Below are 26,026 nucleotides of genomic sequence, written 5' to 3'. Positions count from 1 at the left end.
ATTTTCGTCTGTAATTACGGGTGGAGGTTAATTACCACTACCCATTTTGGTGATCATACCTAAAGAGGATGCCAATGGTTTGTTATGTGACACATAATCCTTAAGTCTACCATATGATTGGATTCATTTTTGGTCAATCTTATCTATTCAGGATGCGATGTGTAAAATCTCTGGTTACGCATTGCACGGGATGCTTAGCCTATCTGTTGTAAGTGTTGACTGACAGTATGTTTGGCCGTGATCGAGCGTGACGTACACCCAAAAAAGGAAGTTCCACAGACAGATAATTTGGTACCAGAATGGGGGTTTGAGGAGATTGTGGTATTTTGATAGTCGAATTTATGAGTCGATTTAAGCTAGACCACCATTGAAAGCCTGCAGGCACTAGATACGCATTGCTGAACTGTTCCATACTAGGGCGAAACAGGCGTTCAGTGCTTCCAGCTTTTTAATAATGGTCTAGCTTAAATCGACTAGTGAATTCAACTGTAAGATAATTTAGTATTTCGGTCTAATAACTTCCATTTTCCCGAGTTCATGAAAAAGATTGAGGTTTTCAAAGGTTTATCCCAGTGATTGGCACAGAAACATCTGCAACCGTAAAAATCCGGTGAATGGTTTTGCATAAACCCACATTAAGATAGTGATCTATCTTACTGTATGTGGAGTTCGGTTCTTCACTTGTCGCCTGTAAGTTGAGGAGCAGTTCTTACAGGTGGTCGTTAACGTTCACGGGAAGAATGCATACTTCTGTGCCAGCGCAGGTGAAACAACTAATCTCTGTCACCGAACTACTCATATATAACAGAGGGCTTTGCCCACTGGCTACGGTCACCAATGACAAGTGGCGACGGGGAAGATTCCTGAAAGATTTATCGTGACGGAAAGTTCTGGGCTAAGGTAACTGCGATGTTTCCTGGAGTTTCCAGAAGACTAACTATGCTTGATGTGGCATTAACGTCAATTAAATTTATCCGTTCCTCGCGGTTTAAGGGTCGAGTTTTTTCGTGACAGTCTTCTCAATGAAGATGTGGTGCATCTGTGATTATGATGAATATTAAAAAAGGAGTGTGAATCTGACAGAAATATGTGACTTCATTTTGTGTAGTTGGAAGCTTTCCTTTGACAGACCAAACCAAGGTGCTTGAGTTCCCGGTGATCTCATGAATCCGGTAGGCAGATGCAGCTAGGTCGTCCGCGGCGTTATTTCGGAATGGAACTAGAGCGGCTTGCACCTGACGAGGAAGTCAAGATAGAAAGGCCTTGATCAAAGTTTTGTTGTCTAGCTACCTTCCGTATACGTAGCAATATTTCTGCTTCTGAACAGCACTGCAATTCGATTTTGCTGAAGAGTCGATATAGTGTTTTGCAATCGGTTAGCTTTCTCTGTTTAAGGACGACCTTTTACAAAGTGTCTTAAGGTTCTGAAACATCGCCAGCAAACGCACATGTTGTAATCGCATCGTACTGCCTTCATAACACTGGGGAAATTTGCACGTGGATCTGTTCGGCTGGGCTCAGAAAGTCAGTTTCTGAGAAGCAGGACCAGACCTCAATATTCTTGGGCCATAACACCATGAAGTGCAAGATGGGAGGCGTGATTCTTAGATCTTAATAATTTAGATATGTTTTATGACATGATAAGAGAGAATATATGAACATGCAAAAAATGCTCGAAATACTAAATCAATGTCTCATAGAGTAAATATATGTGTATAAATTGTTATGAGGAAAAGACTCATAGTTTATCGGCTAGAGTAGCAGGACACATCCGGTCCACCACTAAAGACGTCACTGATATTTAGGATTTGGCAGCTCTTTTTTCCGTAACACCTTTGTAGTCGAAAGATCTTAAACATAAAAATGACACAAGTATTCAGAGTTTGACAACACCCTGACAAGTAACAGTTTTTATGACCAAAACGTGCCTACCCGGTGAAACCAGACCTTATAAGCAAAGGTAACCGAAGATGTATTTGACAGAATATCGATATATCGAGAAATGCTTAATCCAAACTGGCCAACGATTATGTGCGATGTGAAGCACGGCGTACACACCCGCTATCTGGTGCGGATGCGTGACCGAGCACCTTCAGCCTTGGTGTGTCCAGTTGAACTAGTGAGGTTAGTATTATTATTAAAGACTCATAGGACTGTTTATTTCGTGGATTCATTCGTCACTAAAGAGGGATTAGTGTAACCATTGCTTTTCTATCTCTTGAGTTAATGACCAGATAGTTTCGACCTTCAGCTTCCTGGTGGAACGTAACTAGAATCATAGTTCTTCACAGCGATCAAAGCTCTACAAATAGACAAATTCAGAAAAAAACGTAATGAACTGTTTCTCACAATAGGTATCATTACCAAGGTTTGACTTGATAATTTTGAATAAATTGAGCATTGGTTAGATTGGTAAATAAATAATATATTTATAATATCTTATGAGGTATCGGTGATAAATCTCGTTGAGCGCAAATGTTATCTAACCTGTCCAAAGAAACCTGAAGGACTGAGTCAAGTAAACGGATTTAATGCATTTATTACCAAAGATTGAACCTCGACGGTTTCTAGCGCGGACGGCTTGTAGTCTCTGTTACTGTGATATCGTGTAGACTTTATTCGATGGCTCTCTTTACTCCTACGAACCAAAAACGGTTGACTAACATATCTGTAGTTCGCCTTAAAAAAGGTGGTAATCGTTACGAGTTGGCATGTTACCCAAACAAAGTGCAAGCTTGGCGAGACAAGCTGTACGTTATGAACTATCAAATTACGCTACAGTGAAACAAATTTAGATGAAGTTTTACAGGCTCATTGTGTCTTCACGAATGTCTCAAAAGGTCAGTTCGCTAACAAAAAGGAAATGTATGTACATTTCCGTACAGAAGATGAAAGACAAATAATAAAGACAGTAGGCTATCGTTGTAATATCCCAAGTTTTTAGATACTAGAACATGGAGAATTACAACTCACAGAAAAGGAACGCCTTGTAGGACAACAGGCTTTGTTTAGAGATGTGGCTAAAATAGTGTCTGAAAGATGCGTAAACCCTGAAAACAACCGGGCATACACTGTCACGATGATAGAGAAGATGATGAAAGATTGTCACATATCCCTGAAGGCTAATAAAAGTGCTAAACAGCATGTAAGTTTAGTAGCAATTCGAGTCGCTCCAGGCTTTAGAGGTAATTAAACAGTTACGGTCGGCTCCTGGATTTAAAATTGCTCCTTCAATGATGGAAGTGAATATTACCATGCAGAAAGACTCATGTGAACCTGTTATCGAAAGACTTTTGCAACTATGCAATGACATCATACAACAAAGTGAATCACCCGATGGACTTTACGACTTGGTTAGTTTGGATTTATCATCGATAAACTTTATCACCTTATCTGATGTCATCCGTCTTTTTATGACATGGAACTTCTACTTTTATATACCTATAAACTTTCCCATACTGTTTGTGAGTAGTCGAATTCCTAAGCTTCCTGACGACTGATATTGTCCAAACGGCCTCCTAGGAGGCACTCAAGAAGAGACTTGACATGTTCTTAAAGGCTCAGGACAGTATTCCACTATAGGATATCAGCATTTCTCTTTGGGTCGTCGGGTTCTGGTGTGGATGAATCGGTGATGCACTGCTACTAAATAGGAAACCTGTTAAGAGGAGAACTCTATTCCATCTCCCACCATTTGAACCATTATTATTTAGAAGTAACACTACTAGTTTGGTATAGAGGCGTTATGTTCCCTAAACTGGAGAGTGAACAAAACCCAAGCAGCTTATTTGGCATCATCATGATGGTTAATCGGTCGCTTCATATTGACATATAAGTTTACTGTTTCATTCACAAATTTGGTATTTCTTTTCGTCTGCTTCAAAACCAGCATTAGCTATATATATACGTTGACAAAAGTGATGGCTGGTTCAGTACACTTGAAGTTAATTCATACAGTGTGGACCTGGTACATCGTTAAGTATATCACAAAATTGCAATTTTTGACCGAATTCAGTCAGATATGTTTTGAAATACACAGTCATCCTCCCAAGCCAACGTAACAATCGATACCATTTCCAAGGTCCTTTAGTATCAGAAATGGAAAAGTGTATATCCCGCTAGGGTTTGACGGTATTTTGGCACACTTTATCTACAAACATGTCTCTCCATCCTTGTGGAGTTTTTTCTTTACCTTTTGCTTTGACATCATACTTCACCTCATCCCCAACTGGTGCCCTAAAATAAATGCTATTTCAACGTCCAAGTCATGCTTCACATAATACAGTATATTTTGTTGACTATGACTGGAATCCTACACTATAGAACTATCTCGTGTCATCGAGGCTGCCGTACAAAATTTAAGAGTGATTATTCGCTTGACTTCGCTCAACCTAGAGGAACGTGTAGGGTTTTTAATCGAAGAATCAATACATGCAGGAGGTTTGCATGAATTCACCAAATTCCGATACGTTTGACTCGTGCAATACGTCTACTTGCTTGTCGAAAATACAGTATACTGTGCAGTAGTCTCGTGTATTATCTTATAGCTGCATGATAGCTTACTTCATTGAGTCTGTACAAGCCGGGGGTAATATGATGTGCTAAGTGCATTGTTAAAATGTGCCTCCTGAGTGAGTAATGCTAAAGTTATCGATGTACTAGATAAACTTAATTTATTGGTTAGTCATACTGTAGAGTTTTTTGGGACATTTCACATATGTCTTGTTATTACGTGTCCCAACATGTAAAAATGTTAATGTTGTGGTAAAATAGAACAAGAAACCTAAGATGGTCAGGTCGAGTTTGCTTTAATACTACAAATCATTGTGTGTGGAACTGCATCATGTTATAAGGTTGAATCGCTTGGTTGGAGTTTGCGAGACAATCCTAATCTGTGCCTCAGGACTGCTGACAACATTTCGGAATGCATCCACTTTTTAGCCCTCTATAAGTTTTGATATTAGTTGATATTTTTATTTACCAAATTAACACAATTTTGAGTTCATCTACATTTTTAGTTTTCACTAACACTGATGTTAGTTTTCTGTCGATCCTTCGGTGTACTGATGAAAAGTTTGGCAACTTTGACTAACGCATATTTGTTCCAGGTCCTGGGTTGTTTATGATTTAGACTACATTACATCTATTTTCGCGAACATTCGTTAAATCTTAAAGGCTAAATCAACTCGAATTCCCATACTGTTAGCATGTTAGTATATTTAGTGTGTTTTATTTTGTCGTATTCAAGAAAGCTTCATGTTTTACTTTTAAGACAGCTGTTGTTGAACCTGAGAAATATGGCTCTATCGAAACACTTCTCCACAACGAAATAAAGGGTAAATATTCCATAGAAATTTCCGATGGTACGAAGTGTAGTCACAAAGGACTCACAAATTTAAACTCTGCTTTAACAGTAAAAACAGAAGTTGGGGAAAGAAAAGTTGTGAAAAATGTTCCAGATAAAAATGTTTCATCGCAGTTGAATGACAATAGGATTACTCAGTCATCTGAAGCCTCAGTTTCTGTCGAAAAGAAAGGCAAAAATACGTCCAAGAGAAAGAATAAAAAAGGTTCCAAACGTAATGATGATTGGTCTGATGACTAATCTAGCTGATTGTTGTGCTGTTAACTTAGTCTTCAACCAGTCGGATTTATAATGATTTGTTTTCTTCTCTACCCTTAATGTGTATCATAAATTAATAAAGTCAATTTTTTATGCTCTGACTTCCCAATTTAAATATCTGACTTCAGCGCCTTTCAGGTTACTATCAGTCTATAAAACCTCATTATTACTGAGATACAGTGGACTTCGTATATCTCATTTGATATCGATTATCTAAATGTTAGAGCTTATTTTCTGTCACTTCACGCAACCGGACTCATTGATATCTACACGCTTAAAGGCTAACCGAAAAACATATGAATTGAGAGCTAGCGTGTTTTGGTAGCTTTGCATTCGTTTGTCATTGTAATGCGATAAACCATGTTTGTAGGAGCTTTTAACCACTTAAATAACCAGACTTTGAAATTAAAAAAGGATATTCAAACCAGTTATTCATAGACCTGCAAGCAAAGTTAAGCTGTCTTCTTGCCATCCTTAATAATACAGTTAACGTCAGTAATGTCAAGCTTGGTTCACTGTTCGTGAGAACAGTTCTCTAGTACATAAGGAAAGTCTGTTTTAGAATGATCACGAATTGAACGGGTATGCGTTCTTACCTACAAAAGCTGCTTTCTAGGTCGGCCCTAGAGGTCAAATCCTTTTCCATTTCTAGTGATAATATTAGATGCTTATGTAAATAGTTCTCTGGACATCCTAGTGGATCTTTAGATCGGTAAATCTTGTTGATGTTTCATGGAATTTCGATTTCACAAATTTGTTTATTTTTACCTAGAGAAATAAGTCATGTTTATCCTAGGAATCGCTCAGTTATAAATGACGAAACTGAAGATATATCTTCAGACATGCTATGTTTATCATTTCTAGTAGCTAGTTATTCATACGCTCAGACAAACTCTTCGAAAGCTTCTAATATGTCACATGACAGCCCGTCGGACTGTCTGTCATAGTACATCAAAAAGTCATTATTTCATATCTAATTAGCTCAAATGCATAGTTTATCAATTATATAGAAAGAACATACATTTTAGCTGTTGGAGGACAGGGAGCAATCATTCATTTTGATGAAACTATGCTGAATTGACAGCCTTGAGCGTTCAGTCAAAATTAAGCTAACCGATGCGTGAATCCAAAACGCGGCGAGACTCTAATTTAGAGACGAGCCAATCAGAAGCGTTTGAGCAATTTCAAGGTCACGGAGCCGAGTTCAGTACGCGATGCTAACATACAATCTGTTGACAGCGGATTTTAGAGAGGAGGTGATTAATGAGAGGTTACAACATGTGGGATGGCGAGACTCTAATTTAGGGACGAGCTAGTGAGAAGCGTTTGAGCAATTTCAATTATTAGCCTATCAGAAGACAGTATAAAGTAAAAATATATTACAAGAAAGTAATGAATTACAGTGGATATTCTTCTTTTACATGATCAAAAAACTTGTTACGATTTGATAAAGGCTCAGAAGTTCTGAATTCATAATGCATACGGTATGGAAACTCGTGAATAGGGTTAGGGTCAGGCTGCTAATTAGCATGAGATCGGTTCACATCGGACTTTAGAGGTGTTTGTTGAGAGGCTACAACCCTATGGACGAGTTTCTATACCATATGCATTATGAATTCTGAAACTTTATCAAACCTTAACAAGTTTTTAAATCATGTAAAAGAACAATATCCACTGTAATTCATGACTTCTGATTGGCTAATAATTGTCAAGGTCATTTAAGATTCGTTCAAAGGTCGTCCCTAAATTAGAGTTTCGCCGTTAGGAATTAGGGTTGACGTTTTTGGGGTCAACACTTCCCGAGCTTCCAATTTTGGGTAAACTCCCGAAGTCAAATGACTTTCACCAATGTTTGGGGAATTCTAGGGATATCCCCGAAATATACTATAGCGGCTTCCCCAGAATGTGCGGAATTTTCCCCAAAATTGGGAGCTTGGGTTGAGTTCTAAGGGATGTTGGACTAGGGATTGTGAACTTGCTTGATTACAAGACAGTGGTCTAAGGTCTAAGCTATCAAAATTTAGCACTATGAAGTTCAATATCGGTGTGCGGTTTTACTAACTGTCTGCACTGTGAAGCCCACGAGGACAGTCGGTACTGTGGTTGGTCACTTTTAACTGACGCCAAGGTCATCCTTGATATAGCTCAGGGTCACGACCGTGATTTGGTTTCTTGTTCACTTCCTGTATCCAAATTAGCTGAGTCCACTCAAGGTCGTCTTAGCACTAGATCATGTTGAAGTGCTGTGACCTGCTGATCATGATCAGAACTGCAGTTTTGTGAATAAGGATTTATTGATAACATTATTGTTCTAACCTTTTGTGACGATTACAATAAGTAAGGAATTTCCCCGACATACTAAAAAATATGAGGTTTTATCAGTCTTTACCCGAGCTCTCACTTTTGGGGGGAAATTTGGCACATTTTGGGGAAATGGCACAATAACCCCGGAATTTCCCCGAACTTTGGGGAAGGCTATTTCACTTTTGGGATTTCCCCAAGGTTGGGAACTTGGGTAGTAATAAGGATAGTAGGTTGGTGAACCAGTGTTAATCTAAGAAAACAAATGGATTTCCCCCAAGTTTTTGAAATTTCTGCGGATATATTTAGAACCCAAAATCGAGAGATCGAAGTTAACCTCGCTATTACATGTTGTTCTACAGGACTTTTATTGTGATCTGTCCAACTCCTATAATAACTTCAATGATCGGTGGGCAGACGTAGCAGACTGTTCGTTACTTCCCATTTGCACCTGAGTTTTAGAAAGAAGATTATTGCTCGGTCACTGCATTATAAAAATATCTCACTGTATCTGAGTGGCTTTCCACAGTTAATCTCAACCAACTGGGATCTCGCATGGTAGCAAGACCCAGTTATTAGGTCGTGAAATGTTCAATCTAGGTGATTTGATTAGTTACATTCTCATTTTCCAGTTTATTTGTATCCCTTAGATCTCCCTATCATTTCAGATAGTTGTTTGCATGTATTTATTTACTTTAGAAGTTCCTGTTCGTTTATCTGGCTGACAACTTGAAGATTTTATGCTTGTCCAATGTTTATGAAGCATGAATATATATTATTATGACTTTTCTAGATTCACCCTTCCTATCAATTTAAGTGGACTCCTTACTAATGTTAAATTATTTAGATGGTTGTGGACAGAGTAGAAATTTTTTTTACCAAACACGTTTTTGTATCTAGTAGCAATGGGTCAGCGGTGCTCCAGATAGAGATTTAGGTACTGTAAACAAACAGTAGAGAAGTAATATTGAATTAGTGTTATATGCTGTCATGGGACCTTAAGAATATATCAAGTTTCATCTTGAATCTCTCCTGGAAAGTCGTTCGAACTACCTCAGTCGGTGGCGAATTCCAGGACTTGACTAATCATAAGGTATGTCTACAATCCATCTTTCTATATTGTACCTATAATTTCTGGGTATTAATCCTCAGGTTTGTGTCGGGACTGGACCTAAGTAGGTATCTTTAAGGGTGTCTAAGTGTTCAAGATACTACAAGTCATTAAAAGATCACCTCTTAGTTACCAATACGTAAGTTGGTAACGATCTTTTTCGACCTGAAACAAGTAGAGCTCATTGCCTAGGTTGTATTGTTAGTCTTTCTTAAGTTCCAGCTTATAATCCCGGTTATAATTGTCTCTCCAAAGCTTATCATAGTAAGCGAAAAGGAGTATTTCGGATGATACTTGCAGAGGAAGGTCATTCTTACAAGTTTGAAAGGAAAAAGGTCCTAGTACCGAATCCTGAGGGGCTTCATCAAGACGTTCTGAGGCCAGAGAAAAGTTAAACTTTATCCTGAGCTTGAAAATTCGACTTTGTGAATATGAGTTATATCAGTCTATCTGTGGTGGTGTTCTCTCACGAAATCGTATTGTTGAAGTATAAAAAGTTCTCCAAAGTTGGAAAATGAAGGCCTTTAAAATGCTATATTATCTATGCTTCTGTCCTATACCTTTTTATTTGATTTGTTGCTGCTAAATTACTCAAAGCATGTAGTTTCATTGCCAACACGGGATTTGTAGAGTAAGACAGTCCGTCAGGTGATTTTGGGGTTCAGAGAAGCTATTGTCATTGTTTACGTTCAAAAATTCCAGTTAACAAAAAAGTATGGGAAAGTTTCGTTGCGCTACTCTGGTGCTTTTTTTAACAGTCTCACTTAACCTATTTTCTATGTTGTTTAATAAACGGACCACTATAGGAATTCTCAAACTACCTAAAACGACTTTTGTTCTGGCTGATATGTTTTTCCTGTCTTTATCTTGATCTCGTCAGTGTTGTTAAACGGGTTATTGTTGTATCATTTTTTACATATTCTGTGACCGTTTTTGAAATTCAACGTAGTGCTCACACTATCGATCACGGGTATTTCAGAATACTAGAAATAAAATAAAGACACCCAGAATATATCTCACTAATCTTTTTAGTTACTCAGTATACTTTAAGGCTTTTAATGGCCCTCCATGGCTCAGCTTGCTCAAGATCTCATCTATGGGCCTGCAAAAGAAATAATCTGCAGACCACTACAAGGATCTAGTTATGAAATTTACACTGAAGTTAGTTTATCAGAATCACTGAGTAATCAGCCTAAAGAATTTGAATCAAGTATGACGAATCGTAAATCATTTTGGCTAGAAACAATACAAAAACTTGTCCATATTTTTAACTTGTGGTGACAAACCGTATAGAATCAAATGAAATAGGTGCGAATATATAGCTCTTATAGTAGTGCATTCAGGTGTATTATTATGTGAACATATTTCGGATTGAGATTAAATTTCAGCTATATTGTCATGACTCTTCAATACTCAGTAACCATCTTCCATATTTCAGCTAGATCATCAGTAGTTTGGTCTATCACAAACCATCGGATAGTTCATGGATCGATGGCGTGTTTTATTTTGATGTTGGAGTTTGCGTTTAACTGTAGTAAGCATGAAACCTCGAAGTGGGTATTGTTTTAAACTTTTTAAGATTTATTTCAATCTTTTTGAGTTAATGCTCATTACCCTGTTGCTTACGTTTACTCAAAATAATGCACGACCATTTCTTTATAGCACTATTTATTTATTATTTTTCTTCACATAAGTGCTTTTTGTACGCAAGTGTGTCATCTGTTATAGTTCTTTTGAAACTTTTACTGTTTTAGGTATAATTACAACATGAGTTTATTAAAAAATGTTCATCATGTTCGATTCGCTACCAAAAGTTTATGGCAGACTTGTAAAACACTAATAAAAGGTTTCGGTTTCACGCTCCACTGTTTGTTCAAATGCGGTTCAGAAATAAATCTAGTGCTAAAAAGTAATCAATCGGTAATAATGCTTAGCGAAATCAAAACATTGTCCAGTGTTCATCACCCATTTAAGTACCATTCAGAAATCAGTAACTGGTGTACAAAACGTGATGGACCATGTGACATTGCTTTAGAAGTAGTTGACGTGTATGAAGTTTGTGAAAGAGTTTCCCGGTTTTCTGGGTTTGAGAACATTCTTTTGGAACCTACTACTTATGCTGATTATGATGGAAAAATTGTTTTAGGAGTAATCAAGTCATGTGTTGGGGATTTGCTTCATACGATTGTTGACTCGTCACAGTATAAAGGCTTGTTTTTGCCTGGATACACATCGGGACAGAGTGCAAATGATGACTTAAAGGAAGCACTAAATAACAATGAATCGAATCCCAATTCTTTTGTGAAATATACTGACCATATAGCAATCGCTGGGGATATTGGAGATTCAGATACTTTTATGAATTGGTACAAAACAGTATTTGGAATGAAACGCATATTCATTAATATGTGAGTTACTTAATAGTTTATGATCATTTATGGATGCTAAAACAGACAGGAAGATGAATCCCAAGGGTTTATAGTAAAGTTCAAAAATACTGGAATGATGTTGAAGGCAGTTTGTCATAGAGATCCAACTTCGAATTCTGATTATTGTAATGCATGCAAATTTGTCTTTGTTGAGCCCACGAAAGATTCAGGTATGTTGCGTAAATGCATTAAGCTTCATTGTTGGTTGGTTTTTCAATTATAGATATTTTTTGCATATTAATATATATTCACAAGAGATAAGTTTTATCATGACTTTATGTCGGGCTAGTCATCACGTGATTTATCCACCAATCAGAATACGGCTTATGCAATCTTAGCACTGTGCCAAACTAATGACGATCGACCGGTATGAGCACCCTAGCGTCCTTATTGGTCCTATGTCCGCCTAGCCTGTCCACTTGAGTCCAGAACACCAATACCAGCTTCCAATATGTGAATCGAATCGAATCATTTATTTCAGAAATACTGGGTTTATATATCAACCAAACAGACCGCGGCGCATAATAAAATAGAAAATAACATTTGTACACAATAAAGCCCAAAGTGGCTGTGAACGTGGGAGACAGTAGTCAATAAACTGAGCATAGCTTACGAACAGTAAATCATACAATGATAAATTATAGGTCAAAATGAAGCTTATTATAAGAGGAATATAAATATACATAATCCAATTATTGAATAGTTATACCATAAAAATACATAGATAATATTTGTCAATTAATCTGTCTCAGAAGTTACTCGTGATTTGATCTTCGCTCGGATATAACAAGTTTGGTAGTGATAAAATGACTATTAAAGAATCAACAAAAATTGTCCGTTTGTTTGGTATTAGTTTTAGCGACAAAAAAGGGTGTTTAGTGGTTGTTACTGTCATGCTACCCACATTGTATTTAATTTTAACCTATTTATCTTAAATGTTCGACAATAGTCCCAGAAAACGTGTCCCGACCATTGTTGCTACCTTGACGTGGTGGTCGGGCTTGCCTATCGTGATGAAGCAACCGAGCTATACTGGCTGGAACAAACGTTCCTCAAGGTCCTACCATGTCAGACAGGTCGGTTGAAGAGCGGTAAGACTAAAAGCAACAAACCCAAGGTCCGAAGGCGAAGTCGTACTGCTGACTGTACAGAGGTGTGACGGCAGTAAGGTGTTTCCTTCAGACAACCAGCATGACAGCGATGCTGCCTTCCCACAAGGAGGGGTGGGGTTAGAAAATGTCGACCCTAAAAATGCACACTTCACCTTACCTCACGGATTTCCGTCTCCGGCGGTAAGGCCCTTTGAAGAACGGAGCACGGATTCGAAAAGCTCGTTTGGCTTTTGCCAACCTACGTCACCTGTGGCGAAGGCGAGATATCCGTCTATCAATAAAAGGACGAGTATACTGCGCGGCAGTCCGTTCTGTTTTAATTTACGGCAGCGAAACATGGCCATTAAGAGTAGAAGACACTCGTAAGCTATTAGTATTTGACCACAGATGCCTTAGAAATATTGCTGGCGTCTGCTGGGATCACCGGGTAAGTAATAGTGAGGTTAGACGCAGAGTATTAGGGAATGATGGTAAATCAGTTGATGAGGTTATGAATCTTCATCGACTGAGATGGTTGGGCCACGTGTTACGTATGCCTGAACACCGATTACCACGACGTGCAATGCTATCCGGTATTGGAAATGGTTGGAAGAAAGTTAGGGGCGGCCAAACCAAAACGTGGCATCAGTGCTTGAAGTCACTAACTTCTAGTCTGAGCCATGTTGGTAGATGCAGACTACTTGGTTGGGGTCCGCGTGACTATCGTAACCAATGGTTGGAGATTCTTGGTAAAATGGCTCAGAATCGATCACAATGGCGTCGGTGTATACACTCCCTGTCTTCCCTTAAAATAAGAGATTAAAATCGCTTCATACCTTTCTTTCTACGAACCAATTCTTTCTTCTTGTACTATATCTCTATATGCAATCTTTCTCTTATATATTACCACCTTTGACCTAACCACTGCTATGAATCCGGTGTTCATCTTGTGCTGATGCGGTATGGCAACCTGGACCGATGCACATATGTGCCTGGTCCTACGTTGTAGCTGACTGACCAGAAAACGTGTAAATGAGATCAAGCAACATATTCTTAAAAGATTTTGTGTTGATATATTCGTCTTACCACTAAACTAAATTTACCGGAGCACACAAAACATTGGTGGAGGTAGGTAGAATATGTAGCTCTCTAAATATTTAAGTGGTACTATTCGTAATCGATTGCAACAAAGTTAATGTTTTCATACTTTATCGGGCGCTTTAAGTATAGAATTTTCATTCTGTACATCCATTTGTCCTTTTTTAAACATATTTTTTGCCTGTTTTTACATAACAGCTTTAGGATATTGATAGAAAAATTAGTTTTTTCCTGTTCCTTAGATGTGTTTGTATTTTAAAATCAGTTTTTTGTAACCCATGACCAATCAACTGTATATTTCAGTATGATAGTTTACTTAATTTTGTTAAAGTCCATAGATTGTACAAATGGATTGGTTAGATTTCTGAAATTTAAGACAAGGTTTGAGATTATTTTAAGACGAAACGGATCTACTGTAACTAACTAGATCAAGTGGCTAAAACAGAACAATACTTCAACAATGATAATCTATGTGTGAATAGGTGGAAGAGAAAAAAGGACTTTCATGAGAGTTTTTATGTCTCAAGGGAAGACATGAGTAAACACCGCAGTATTTATGGCATTGTACAGTGGAAATTAATAAACAAAAATAGACTTGGACGAAGTAAAGTTGCAACATTACAAAGATTAAGGTGTAAAAGCTTACAATAACTATGATTTTGGTAGCAACAACATCAGGTCTCGATATAATACTGTTTTTGGTCAACCGTAATAAATCATTTTATGGTTACTGTGATGTAATATTTAAGAAACATGTATTTTACAAGAGAATGCGTAAATCTTAATGGACTCTCATTCATGCATAGGTTCACTTACTTTTTAAGGCTTTTAGCGCTTTAATTTTTATGTCCTGTGTGGAACAACAATTCCCTTCAAATCGAAATTTTTGTCCCTGTAAGTTGTTTGAAAAATACTTTCCCAGTTGCACAAAACACCCAGTTTTTATGTTATAAAACCCTTTTAGTTACTTGTACAATGCTAATTCTACTAGTCTTCAGTATTGGTTAGAATTAACATGTTCATTATAATCTTCAGGGATCAAAATGCAGTTCGTACTTTTTTTTTTCATTCGATTAACGTGAAATATGTTTATTTACATATATCAAAATCTACTAACTGACTGGGATAGGATTGGATTAAGAAGTCCTATGAACGGATTAAGTGAAACCTAGCATCAGTTCATAAAGTCATCTGCTGTTGCTGTTGAGTTAAATTTGTAGGTATTTTATTTATTTATTTAAACACATTAACATTGGTACAAGGAGACACCAAATATACGGCTAGGATACTACTCGGGCACCCAAACTGAAACAGATGGCTTTCTAAGGAGGCCACTACCCCAGCCTTTGACCTAGAGGTCCGATCCTCAAGGTGGTGGAACATTACGAGAAGCAGTCCCATAGTAACCGGTGTCCAAAAGTAGGTTCATACGCCTTTTGTTCCCTCAGAATCCTGGAGACCATGTTCACCATCGGTTTGGGATCAGGGTTTTCCAGCCTCCTTAGGTGGATCCTTCATATCCACCAACCCGGTTAGCGCGCCGGACGTTAGCCTTTGGTCGTCTCAACTTCTCAAACAACACCGCATCCGCGAGAAGTAAGTGAGTAGGACTTACTCTGCACTGGCTGTATACATGTGGCCATGTGAGAGCATCTCGAGAAGGAGAGCGAACTCTCCCCACCCTCGGCCGTACCATCACATTTGGGGACAGGTCAGTCGGTTCATAGTTCTAGCTTAGGAAGAGCTCATTAATTTTAAGCTCTGGCTTAAAATTTTGGATGTTATAACCCAGAATTCGTTGTAGTGGTTCCGTTGCATCCGTTTATTTCCTTACTGTGAATTATGATTTTAGTGCCATTTAATTATTCCATTTCATTTGTTCCTTTTAGACTACATTTCTCTTATTTAGTTTCTACTTTAACTGACATTATTAGCTCTACTTATTTACTATTCATCATTTGAATTTGCTTTCACACTATGTTAATGTGAAGTTTGTCGACTTGGGTGTATACACATACGTAGCAGGTCTTATATTGTTTGTTAACAACTCATTAGAAACTACATTAGCATCAATGTTTTCAATTTCAGTGGTATTTTCAAACCGAATTTTAAAGATTGATAAAGATTTAAAAGGTGCACACTTCCGTATTATTTGTTCAACAAAATTTCCTAATAAATAATCTTATTAAAAAGGAAGAATGTATTTGTAAAATCTCAGCGAATGAATTTGAAGTAAATCCGACGTTTCGCCTGGTAATCTTACTTACTTACGCCTGTTACTCCCAATGGAGCATAGGCCGCCGACCAGCATTCTCCAACCCACTCTGTCCTGGGCCTTCTTTTCTAGTTCCGTCCAATTCTTGTTCATTTTTCTCATGTCTATTTCCATTTCTCGGCGTAATGTGTTCTTTGGTCTTCCTCTTTTGCTTTGGCCTTGAGGATTCCATGTGAGGGCTTGTCTTGTGACGCAGTTGGGGCCTGATAATCTAGTTCAATAATTTTTATGTTTGATTATATTTCCTTGAAAAAGCTTGGACTAGATTTCCAAGCGAAATGTTGGATTTAATTCAAATCCATTCGCTGAGTATTTACAAATACATTCTTCCTCTTTAATGTCTCACATCAACTCGGCTCCCAAATACTGTGAAACTATTCAATCAAATTTAGACGAAAGTTCTCATAAATAGCCTTGCATAAGTGAAGATTCATCCTTTTTACACCTAACTTACTAACTGAAGTTGTTTTTTATTGCTGTAGAACCTAGTCAAGTGACTCGATTTCTACAAGCTAATTCAGGTCCAGGCTTACAACACATGGGACTCGCCATTGATAACATTATAGATGTAGCAGCTACCTGTCATCAAAATGGTATAAAATTTATCACTGCTCCAGACGTCTATTATGAAGCTGTAAGTTGTCTTGGAAAAAAATTCTCAATTCTCATGTTATTAGTCATTTTTAATACGTAGTCCATCAGTAAAGTACCTATTGTTAACAGCCAAATAATCAGATATGGACAACAGTTTATAAGATGCGAATTGACCCGATTTCTTACCTGTACATTAATCACTTCGATCAAAATAATTGTAAACATTGAATGTATTGGCTACTAATCACTAAGTTATCGAGCTGTTGATCGGCTCGGTATTAAGATTGAAATTTATTATTATTTATGTAGTAGATGATGCACTTTGCAAAAACATAAGTACATGGATTTATTTTACTTTGAAATGTAACTCCATGATGCGGAAAAGGTGTTTTCAAATATCTGTAATATAATTGTCACCTCTGTTGAGTCTGCTGTCCTACCGCTTATACTTGGAAAACGGAACTACTATTATTCCCACGACTCAAAGTGTTAACATATAAACTGATACAATAAAAGGTTTATTTATCGATTATCCAAAACACGACGTCAAAACAAGTCCTAGAATCAAGTTGTCCAAAAACGTCCTCATTAAACAAAATTACATTCATTAAATGACTTGACACACGCTTAATGATATCATGTATAGAAAAAAGTCCACAGAGTCCAATGTCTCAATATAGGGGACTTGGTACTAATATGGGATGGAACAGTGGTTTACTAGGTAAAATACTGGTCGACTAAAGACTCAAATCCCCCACTACATACTTCGATTTGGGTGGTCTCATAATATTACTAACCTGTCACACAAACAGTGTCTCAAAGCTGAACACCTAAACTCTGATTGACAAACGCTTTTTGTTACCTTTTTTCAGTAGTAATATGAGCTGAAGTAATAAGACAAGAAAACAATTTTCTGAGTATTTATAACCATAAAAGCAAACTTTTTAAAAACATATAGGAGGCTTTAATTTTCATATAGCATACGCTTCAGTAAGATTTAGCAAAACCTTTATCGTGGTATTTATTCATGTTCAAACTGGTCAAATGGATCTGTGAGTAATGAGGCTCACGGGATAAACTCAACCAGCAGTTGTAGACGTTGAGTGATGTAGCTCAGAATTGATCATTCTTTATCTTGCTTTGGATTCTGAATTCTATTAATCGTACATACATATATTTTTGTTTTGATATATACTCTTGATACGTTGTTTCGACTCCTTTAATATTCATTTGTAACTTTAATCTCGTCGTTGCTGTATGCCATGGCAACTTGGACTAATATACATCTATTCTAGGGTCTACGTTGATTATGTCCAGCTGATTAATCTGTGAGTAGTTATCTCTAGACCGTTTTGTCGTTGGATAATAAACACATGTCAGTTAGTATCCAAGTTCAGAGTTGTAATTGAATTCAGTTTAAATCAAGCATTGCTTTCTTCCATATGACAGACTATTATATATTTTTCAAACAAGGCAAAAAATCATTTTGAATAAAATCTATGTTTTAGTTATCTCAGCGTATCAACTTGAAAGAATTTTCTTTGGATTTAGAAAAACTTAAAACAACTGGCATACTTGTAGATAAAGAATTAAACAATGAAGGCTATCAAATAGGGTAAGTAAACATAATAAAGATTTTTTTGTTAAGCCTATACAATTGACCATCATGTTGAGGTTGATGTGAACAGAGAAACAAGAAGCCTTAACAAACAACAGAAGCTATTTTTGAGGACGTTATTTCATTTAATTCAAAGCTTGTAAAATACTAAAATTTATTTTTGTCCCTAGTTTATTCTACAGACCATAACCTTTCTTTTGACATATGATTTATTACCATAACCTTTTTTGTTGCAAAGCTGTTGAAATTTGAACATAATCTTTTGTACTCGATTTTCTACCTTAATCCTCAGTTTTGGACGTAGTTATATTTTCCTAATTGTTTCTGCGTTGTGGTCATGTTAGTCATCTATTTCTTCATGTATCTTTTTACACTAATCTGAATCAGGACCAAATCGGAAAAGGGAATAAATCGAATGCTGTTCTAGTTAACTCCTCTTTTCTCTCGGGCGCGCTTGTCAGCTAATCACGTGATATAATAGTTTTCTTTTCTCTACGCCCAAGCAGTTAGTTTCACTTCGAACTCACGCATACTAACCTCGGGGTTAAACCAATCAGTCATCTTGTCAAGGTCTTAATGTAGGTTGAGACAAGCTGTCTTCTACATATTAATGGGTAGACAGATCAAGGAAGTAACAGAAGTATTGCTCATGATAATTTTAACTTAACTGTTAAAACTTATAAATTTCAAATATTACCCTCCATGTTTAAACCTTACTTTATCTAAGTCAATGTCAACAACTGGAAAGTATCACTACATTCTTCATTCACAAAATCGGATGGACTAGCTTGAATATTTGTTTATTGTTTTATCACAACCTATTCTTTTTTAAAAAAAAAAAATTTTTATGATTTCACTTATTATCTGTATCAAATTAACTTTGTTTATTTAAACAAATCCTTATATCACTTCATCGTTATCATTAGATTATGATATAGATATTACTCGAGCTAGCTCTTAATATTGTCCATATCACTTTAATGAACAAAGAAATAAATTTACTCGTATTTATTTTAACAAAGTTAGACAGTTAAGAATCAAATGGATTTGAAATTTAATGTATACGTTACTGAATAACAAAATGAGAATTCAGTAAGGAAAATTTTTTTTCGACGAAATCACTTACTTAAGCTGTACATAGTTATATAGTTATATGGAAAATGTATGTTTATAGAAGAATAGTATCACAAAAATGGATTCGAGAATAAATAACAAATGAGGTTAACGTACTAATCAAGGGGTAAGGAAGAACAGAATTTATGGGTCAGATAATAGTCCAATTGGCAGATATGTAGAAAAGCGACAAACAACAAAGGTCATAATGATAAACTGAAAACTTGTATAAGGTAATAATAATAAATGATTAGAGTTTAAAGTGCAAAATAGTAATTTAAAAAATATCGATAATAATTAAATGAAAGTGCAGAAAAACAACAACAAAAAACAACACCGAAACATAGCCATTAAGGGAATCAGGGCCAAGGAAGGATGAAAGGTTGGACAAATCGCTTCTGCACGCAAAGTCCAGGCTTGAGTTTGTGGATTGCCAATGCCTCTGCGGTGCATAAAATATTGATTTGAACCCCCTTCGATCCAGTTCCTTTGACTCCGTAGACTACCTTAAATGAAGAGTCCTTTGGAGCGATGTGTCCACGGTTAATTAAGTGCTTCTGTATCGAACTAGTGATTGTTTTTCGTTCCCCTTTTAAAAGAGCCAGGCCAGATAATGTTCCGAGATGCATTTGGATAATGCTCGCTTTGTGCAGCTTATGTAACTTGCCCCACATGAGCAAGTAAATTTATATATGCACATTGATGTGGCCCAAAGCGGAAGTTTGTCCTTAACACCTCCCAGAACGGTAGGTCGGCTAGAGAAAACTATTCGGAGCTTAGCTGAGTAGAATGTTTCATTCAATGATTTCGAAATCCGTTTATTTAGGATTTCAGCAGCCGTATCTCCTTTAAATTCCATATTCATAAATAGAGTTTTCTCTACTGTCGATGTTTTGTCATGAAGTCTGGGTGCCAAGTTGATATCAACGAATCTCAGTGGATAACTATTTTTGATGAGGGTCTGTCAAAGATGAAATAGTTCCCCATCTGTTGTGTCATTAGAACAAATTCGCTTGATCCTCGAGGATAAAGAGTGAATTAAGTTCTTTTTTCTACTTAATGGAACCCAACTATTGAAGTTCGTGTATTGTCCATTCCAAGTAGGTTTTCTGTATATAGATCTCTGTAAAAAACCGTCAGGCATTCTTTTTAATCGGACATCAAGAAAATTAAATTCATGGTTTGCCTCTAATTCTAAGGTAAATTGAATTGATGGGTGACAATTATTGAAAATATTCAAGAATTCATTGAGGTCCATGTCTTCTTCACAGATAATGAAAGTATCATCTATATATCAATTATATAAATGAAATCTCTTAATTATTGGTCGAAGTACCGAATTTTCTAAATTAGCCATGAAACAATCCGCCAAGAGAGGACCCAATGGAGAGCCCATTGCAACGCCATCTATTTGTCTATAGAAAACATCATTAAATCTAAATTGCACGTTGAGCGTACATCGTAGTAGTAGTTCTTTAAGGTAATGTTTTGGGATACACATATCAATATTATTGTTTTCAATATAGTCACATAAAATACAAACGGTTTCTGTGAGAGGAACATTTGTAAAAAGAGAAGTGACATCTAATGAGAACATTTTCCTACCGGTTACGTTGATATTTCTAATATAGATATTGTTACAAGGAGGCACCAATTACATATGCGCCACACAAATCTCATTCTTTATGTGTGAGGGCTGTGATACTGCCCTGGTGCCCAAAACGAAGCACGTTGTTTTCTTAGGGGGCGACACTCGGAGCCTCCGACCTGAAGGTCTGATCCACAAAGCAGTGGAGCATTGTCCCATGGAAGCCGGTAACCAACAACTGGTTCATTCGCCATTTGTTCTCGCAGGATACTGGAGCCCATGTGCACCATCGGTTTAGAATCCGGTTAAAGCGCCGGACATTCGCTTTTCGTGCCCTCATTTTCGTAAACATCACCCCCGTCACGAGAAGGTAGTGAGTAGGACCCCATGGCAGGGGCTATATATGCGTGGTTATGTGAGGGCGTTTCGAGAGGGAGAGCGGACTCTCCCCACTCTCGGCCGTACCAGAGCATTTGGGGGCATTATCGAAACTACAATGAATGGATCATAATTTTCAATCTATCTGTTGTATCTTAATATGTTCATCTGCTTAAACAACCACACTTCGTTTTTCTTTCTCCTTTTTCTCATATATGAATATTTAGAAGTCTACTACAAATATTTACTGAACCATTGTTTCAGAAAGATGGGTTTTTCATGGAATTAATTGAACGTCGTAATCAATCAACTGGTTTCGGTGAAAATAATATCAATGCTTTATGGGAAGCATTGGAAATATCACAAACATTGTAAAATTATTTAGTCAATTGTATACCATCAGTTTAATATTTCATTTTTAATCAGTTATGTTATAGAGTATCATATTGTTTTCTTTATCCCACTGTTTATCGCCTCGCTTTCCATCGGCACTTGAGAAATAAGATGCTGTTTTATACTTAATTAACAGAGAACAACAGATATAGACTGAAAAAAATTAATACATGGTTCGAGTATGTAATTGTTGTCTTATTTTCAGTTTAATATTTAAAGGGAAATAAAAAAGGTAGTTTTCGTCACGAATGGACTGTATAAATTCTGCTCTGCATCTTTTTTATACACTTGCTCCTGTAAACACTTGTAAATGTGTAAGTCTAATTGGATGCAATATTTGTATAATTATCAGAAATCTAGCATTACATATTTATTAACCACTGAATACACTCTCTATCTTACCGAATAGATTGGCTTTGGTTACGTAAACTATGTTTAATGCTTGATAGTTCTATTTCTATACAATAATATTCAGTTCTGTGGAGTTAATAAAATAAGGTTAGGAATAATGTAGGAAAGCTTTTCTTTGTCATCATGCTAAACATACTATAAATAACAAAGAACTGTTTGGCGAGTCGAACCAGTTAGCTTCATTCAAAATATAGGTTCATTTAATAGGTTTTACTGTTGTATTCTTAACATTTTTACAGTTTCTGAATATTAGTAGATAGCATTCGAATTTTATCTCCGGTTATTTTGTTTTGTAAGGAACTTATCAACAGAATGTAATTACACCATAGTAATTTAGAACATTAACGTAAGTCAGTGGGAAATTTTAAATCACCAATCTACTTCGTCGAAGAAGCACTAATAACTATGATATGTAGTCAGAGGTCTGGTTTCTTAGAAATAATGCATACTCACAAGTGTATTTGAGTAGTATCACTCATTGACTGTGTTTTATTACGACTGAATTGAGAAAAAAAAACATTGCCAGTTTACATTTATTGGTTGTTTGAATCTTCCCATTAATGTTTAGGATTACAATTGACCACCCGTTTTTAGCATATGTGGCTTTTGTGCGGATTGCCTCGATATTATCCTTAATTTACGAGTATTATGACCAGAGGTGAGGGATGTCTATCAGTGGGGTCCAGGACTCACGTTTCGTCCCGTTTGCGACTCTTCAGTCGGATGTACCTGCATCTCAGCGTTAACGTCCATTTCCGAACTTAGAGCTTATGACTTTGTAGCAACATTGTTTCAGATAGTTTATCCTCTTTTGTTACTTGGTGTTTCTTTCATCTAAAAAACGTCCAAACTGTCTTTAATATGTCTAAGTTGTCATTAGTCTACCGATTCGAATGTAATCTTTTAAACAAAAGTAACAATGTAAATTTGAATTCTGATCCCCAGTGCTATCCATGATACCTTCTTTGCCCTATTCGAAAGTTGTCAAATGAGTGTACATTCATTCTGAGGTTTGCATTTATGCTGAGTCTTGAGCCCTGAAACTATCACTTCAAGTGCCAACGGGTTATGTGTGAGCTAATGAATCCGAATGATCACTAGTTTAACCGAAATTATAATGTATTTGTTGACATACCTAGCTCCTCATCATGTTCCTCAATACAAAGTTTTAGTTGCAAATTTTAGTGTCTTTAGCTTGCAGGTAGCAGTGGGATCTAGTGTCTGCGTTTCTTTTTGTTTGAGATTGATCAGATGAATGTAAATTGACCCTAGAGTTCTCATAATCGGGGACCCAATATTCTTTCTTTAGTAAAATGATCGTCCTGCAATCTACTACAAACGTTTTTTAAATTTGAAATTCGCGAATTGTATCTTCGGTATATAACATTAAATGATCCTTAAACCAACTAAAGTGTATCGATACCCTTCTAAGATCACTTTCAATTGTGTTTATAAATGTATGTGTGCTCTTAATGACAAGTACATAAGAAGGACTATAAGAAAAGCACTTAAAGGGCTTTCTGAACATATTCCTCGAAAACTGGGGAGAAATGTAGTGCTTACAGGTGCATTCACAAGACATTTCATGGACAGTGGACAAAGTGAATATCACATGGACGTTTAAAATACTTAACTAGCACGGAACAATGGTTTGTATAAGAATTTGACATCAAGGGATTTCAACGTGACCCTTGTATACAGAAAGAAAGTACAGTAAACCTATCGTTGACATGGTGAAATAATCATATCGTTGTAGTGTGCCAAGTGCATAATCCCTTTAATTTATATTTTAAACATTCGGCCTTATTATTGCCCATTTACTATGAAAGTTGCTTTCTTCATTTTATATCCCGGTTATTATTTGTGATATCGCTCCTTTCTTTAAACGACTTCATCTTCAGCACATAAGTACTAATTAATCTTAACTATTGCACTAATTATGTTGTTATCTCTTCTAGTTTTTGGTGGTTTTATTTTTCGCTATCGCTTCAAATCCAAATTTATTGAATAAAAATAAAGAGAATTCAGCGAAGAGAATTACCTTTTCGATTTAATCATTCACTTACACTGTAGATTTTTATCTATAATTGTTTGATAAAGAAGGAACCGATTTGGAAAATTTCTTCATATGTACAGTAGAGCCATTTATACTATCATATTGACATAAATATTTTATAATCAGTCATTTGTACTTCTATTGATAATGCTTCTTCTGTTTCGGTACAACCATAATGGGATAATTCTTAGTATTTTCGTTTTGATAACTAAAGTAATTACATTACTCCCTTCAAAATGAATTAAACTATAAACAGGCAGATCAGTTATGTTATATGTAATCATAGAAATTCTTGATATTCTATGGTAATTCAGCTTGTATCTAATTGAAATAAAGTGTTGTCTGGCATTAGTTAAATCTCCAATTCATTAACAAGGATTTTTGTCAAGGAATTTATTATGATAAACGATGGTCAGTTGGATATTGAGCAGTCAGGAAGATTATAAACTATAATCATTAAATGTGTTGTTAGGTATTGATAAATGATGAAAGTCCTCAAACTGTCAAATAAATATCGGAAAATAAAGCCAAACACTATACAATATGACAGGGACAACCACCACTATTGCGTGAGTCTGGTTGGTCGCTAGGACATTGGGGATCATTAATGGACATCGTTAGCAATCCTCTAAAGAAAGCTACCTGATTTTCTCTTCATACTAATATTAGTACAAGTAAATGAAGATACTAGCATAAAAAGTTCGTCGCATAATTACAACACGCTTATCAAATATCTTAGCTTAAAACCGAAACGAAACATTGGACCGAAACTGTACTAAAAAAGATCAAATTGGATTTCAGTAGCCCTCCAAGTCAATTCTTAGGCTAGATTACTAGCGCTACCCAATTTAAACAGGAATTTATGGAGCGTCACTGTAAAATATAAATATTTTCTCTTTACTTGGAGAGATTGGTTTATAATGGGTTTTTTAATTATGATAAAGAATTTTTCTAGTTCCACCGTAGTTTATCTGTAAACATTTTATGCATAGCTGATTTAACATTAAAGCTTTCTTCAAGAAACTTATTATGTTTCATTCATTTTTTTCAACAGGTATTCTTACGGTCAAGCGATATCAATTAGTACTTTTATTTGTAGAAACCAAAACGGTTCTTTCCTTCATTTAGAGATGAGTTCACTAGCCAATTATTCTGAAAATTTTAGAATAGAAAGTTAGGTTTTTTATATCATTTAACTTTCGTTTAGTCTCTATGTAGTTTTCAAATGGATGATAAATTTAATAGACGATAATTAATGTAATGTTCTGATGTCGTACCGGTAACAAAAACTTTTACTCACCTACAAAATATCCGTAATCAGTTAGGTAGAACATTAATAATACTAACAAAATATCTCACTACGTGATAAATACACTGATTAATTACAGCGACACGAAATCTTCGGAATTCAGCATTAATCAATAATGCTTTATATGATTATTCGGAACACTTTTTTTCACATGTACATAATTTTAATTATCATGTTCTGAAACCTGGTCAAGTTCAATTATCTTGTAAAAATTATGCTTACATTTAGTGTAAACTACTAATCATAGTAATTTCAATATTCAATCAATGTATTCTGAAGAAAAGAAAACTAGTTAGTATTTATTTCATGTGAAAATAATGAATATTTTCCATTTACCTTGTCTATTATATACGCATCATTTGCACCACAAAATATTTGATAATTTCATAACGGTCATGTCAAGTTTTTCCACTACTCAAGAGACACTTTTAATTGAGGATGTAGATACGTTAAGTTTTGTGTCAAACAAATATTTTCATAAGAAAATATATAAAGATGTTACATAATATATTTCTTTAAAGTATTTCTTAATATTTGAGTAACAATCTACTCAGTTTTTTAAATGTGAATAGAACTAAAATGGACCTCAGTTACATGGGAGATTTTGTTGAAAAGATAGAAATTGATGAGTTTGTACT

The 26,026-nt window shown here is 36.0% G+C and overlaps 1 protein-coding gene across 4 annotated transcripts; it reads left to right on the top strand.

The window, feature by feature from the left end:
• Positions 1–2,450: 2,450 nt before the first annotated feature.
• MS3_00007559 (uncharacterized protein) lies at positions 2,451–26,018 on the top strand (the record flags this gene model as incomplete). Of its 4 annotated transcripts, XM_012937633.2 has the most annotated exons (6): positions 8,901–10,312; positions 10,790–11,443; positions 11,489–11,634; positions 16,411–16,562; positions 18,031–18,137; positions 21,447–21,594. In XM_012937633.2, the coding sequence occupies exons 1-6, from the start codon at positions 10,104–10,106 to the stop codon at positions 21,592–21,594; spliced, it is 1,416 nt and encodes a 471-aa protein (XP_012793087.1). In that variant the 5' UTR covers positions 8,901–10,103. The 4 variants fall into 4 exon arrangements, with proteins under 4 accessions (XP_051066402.1, XP_035586191.1, XP_051066403.1 ...); XM_051215858.1 differs by lacking the exons at positions 10,790–11,443; positions 11,489–11,634 and adding an exon at positions 2,451–8,861 and having other exon boundaries at positions 8,901–10,569; positions 21,447–26,018; XM_035734397.2 differs by lacking the exons at positions 8,901–10,312; positions 10,790–11,443; positions 11,489–11,634; ... (1 more) ...; positions 18,031–18,137; positions 21,447–21,594 and adding exons at positions 2,550–2,750; positions 2,782–2,911; positions 2,945–3,145; positions 3,177–3,353; positions 5,273–5,605.
• Positions 26,019–26,026: the final 8 nt, after the last annotated feature.

The sequence above is a fragment of the Schistosoma haematobium genome, chromosome 4 (genome assembly GCF_000699445.3).
Source record: "Schistosoma haematobium chromosome 4, whole genome shotgun sequence".
Classification (NCBI taxonomy): Eukaryota; Metazoa; Platyhelminthes; class Trematoda; order Strigeidida; family Schistosomatidae; genus Schistosoma; species Schistosoma haematobium.
Note: the sequence above shows the minus strand (reverse complement) of the source record. Positions and strands in the feature narration are given on the sequence as shown.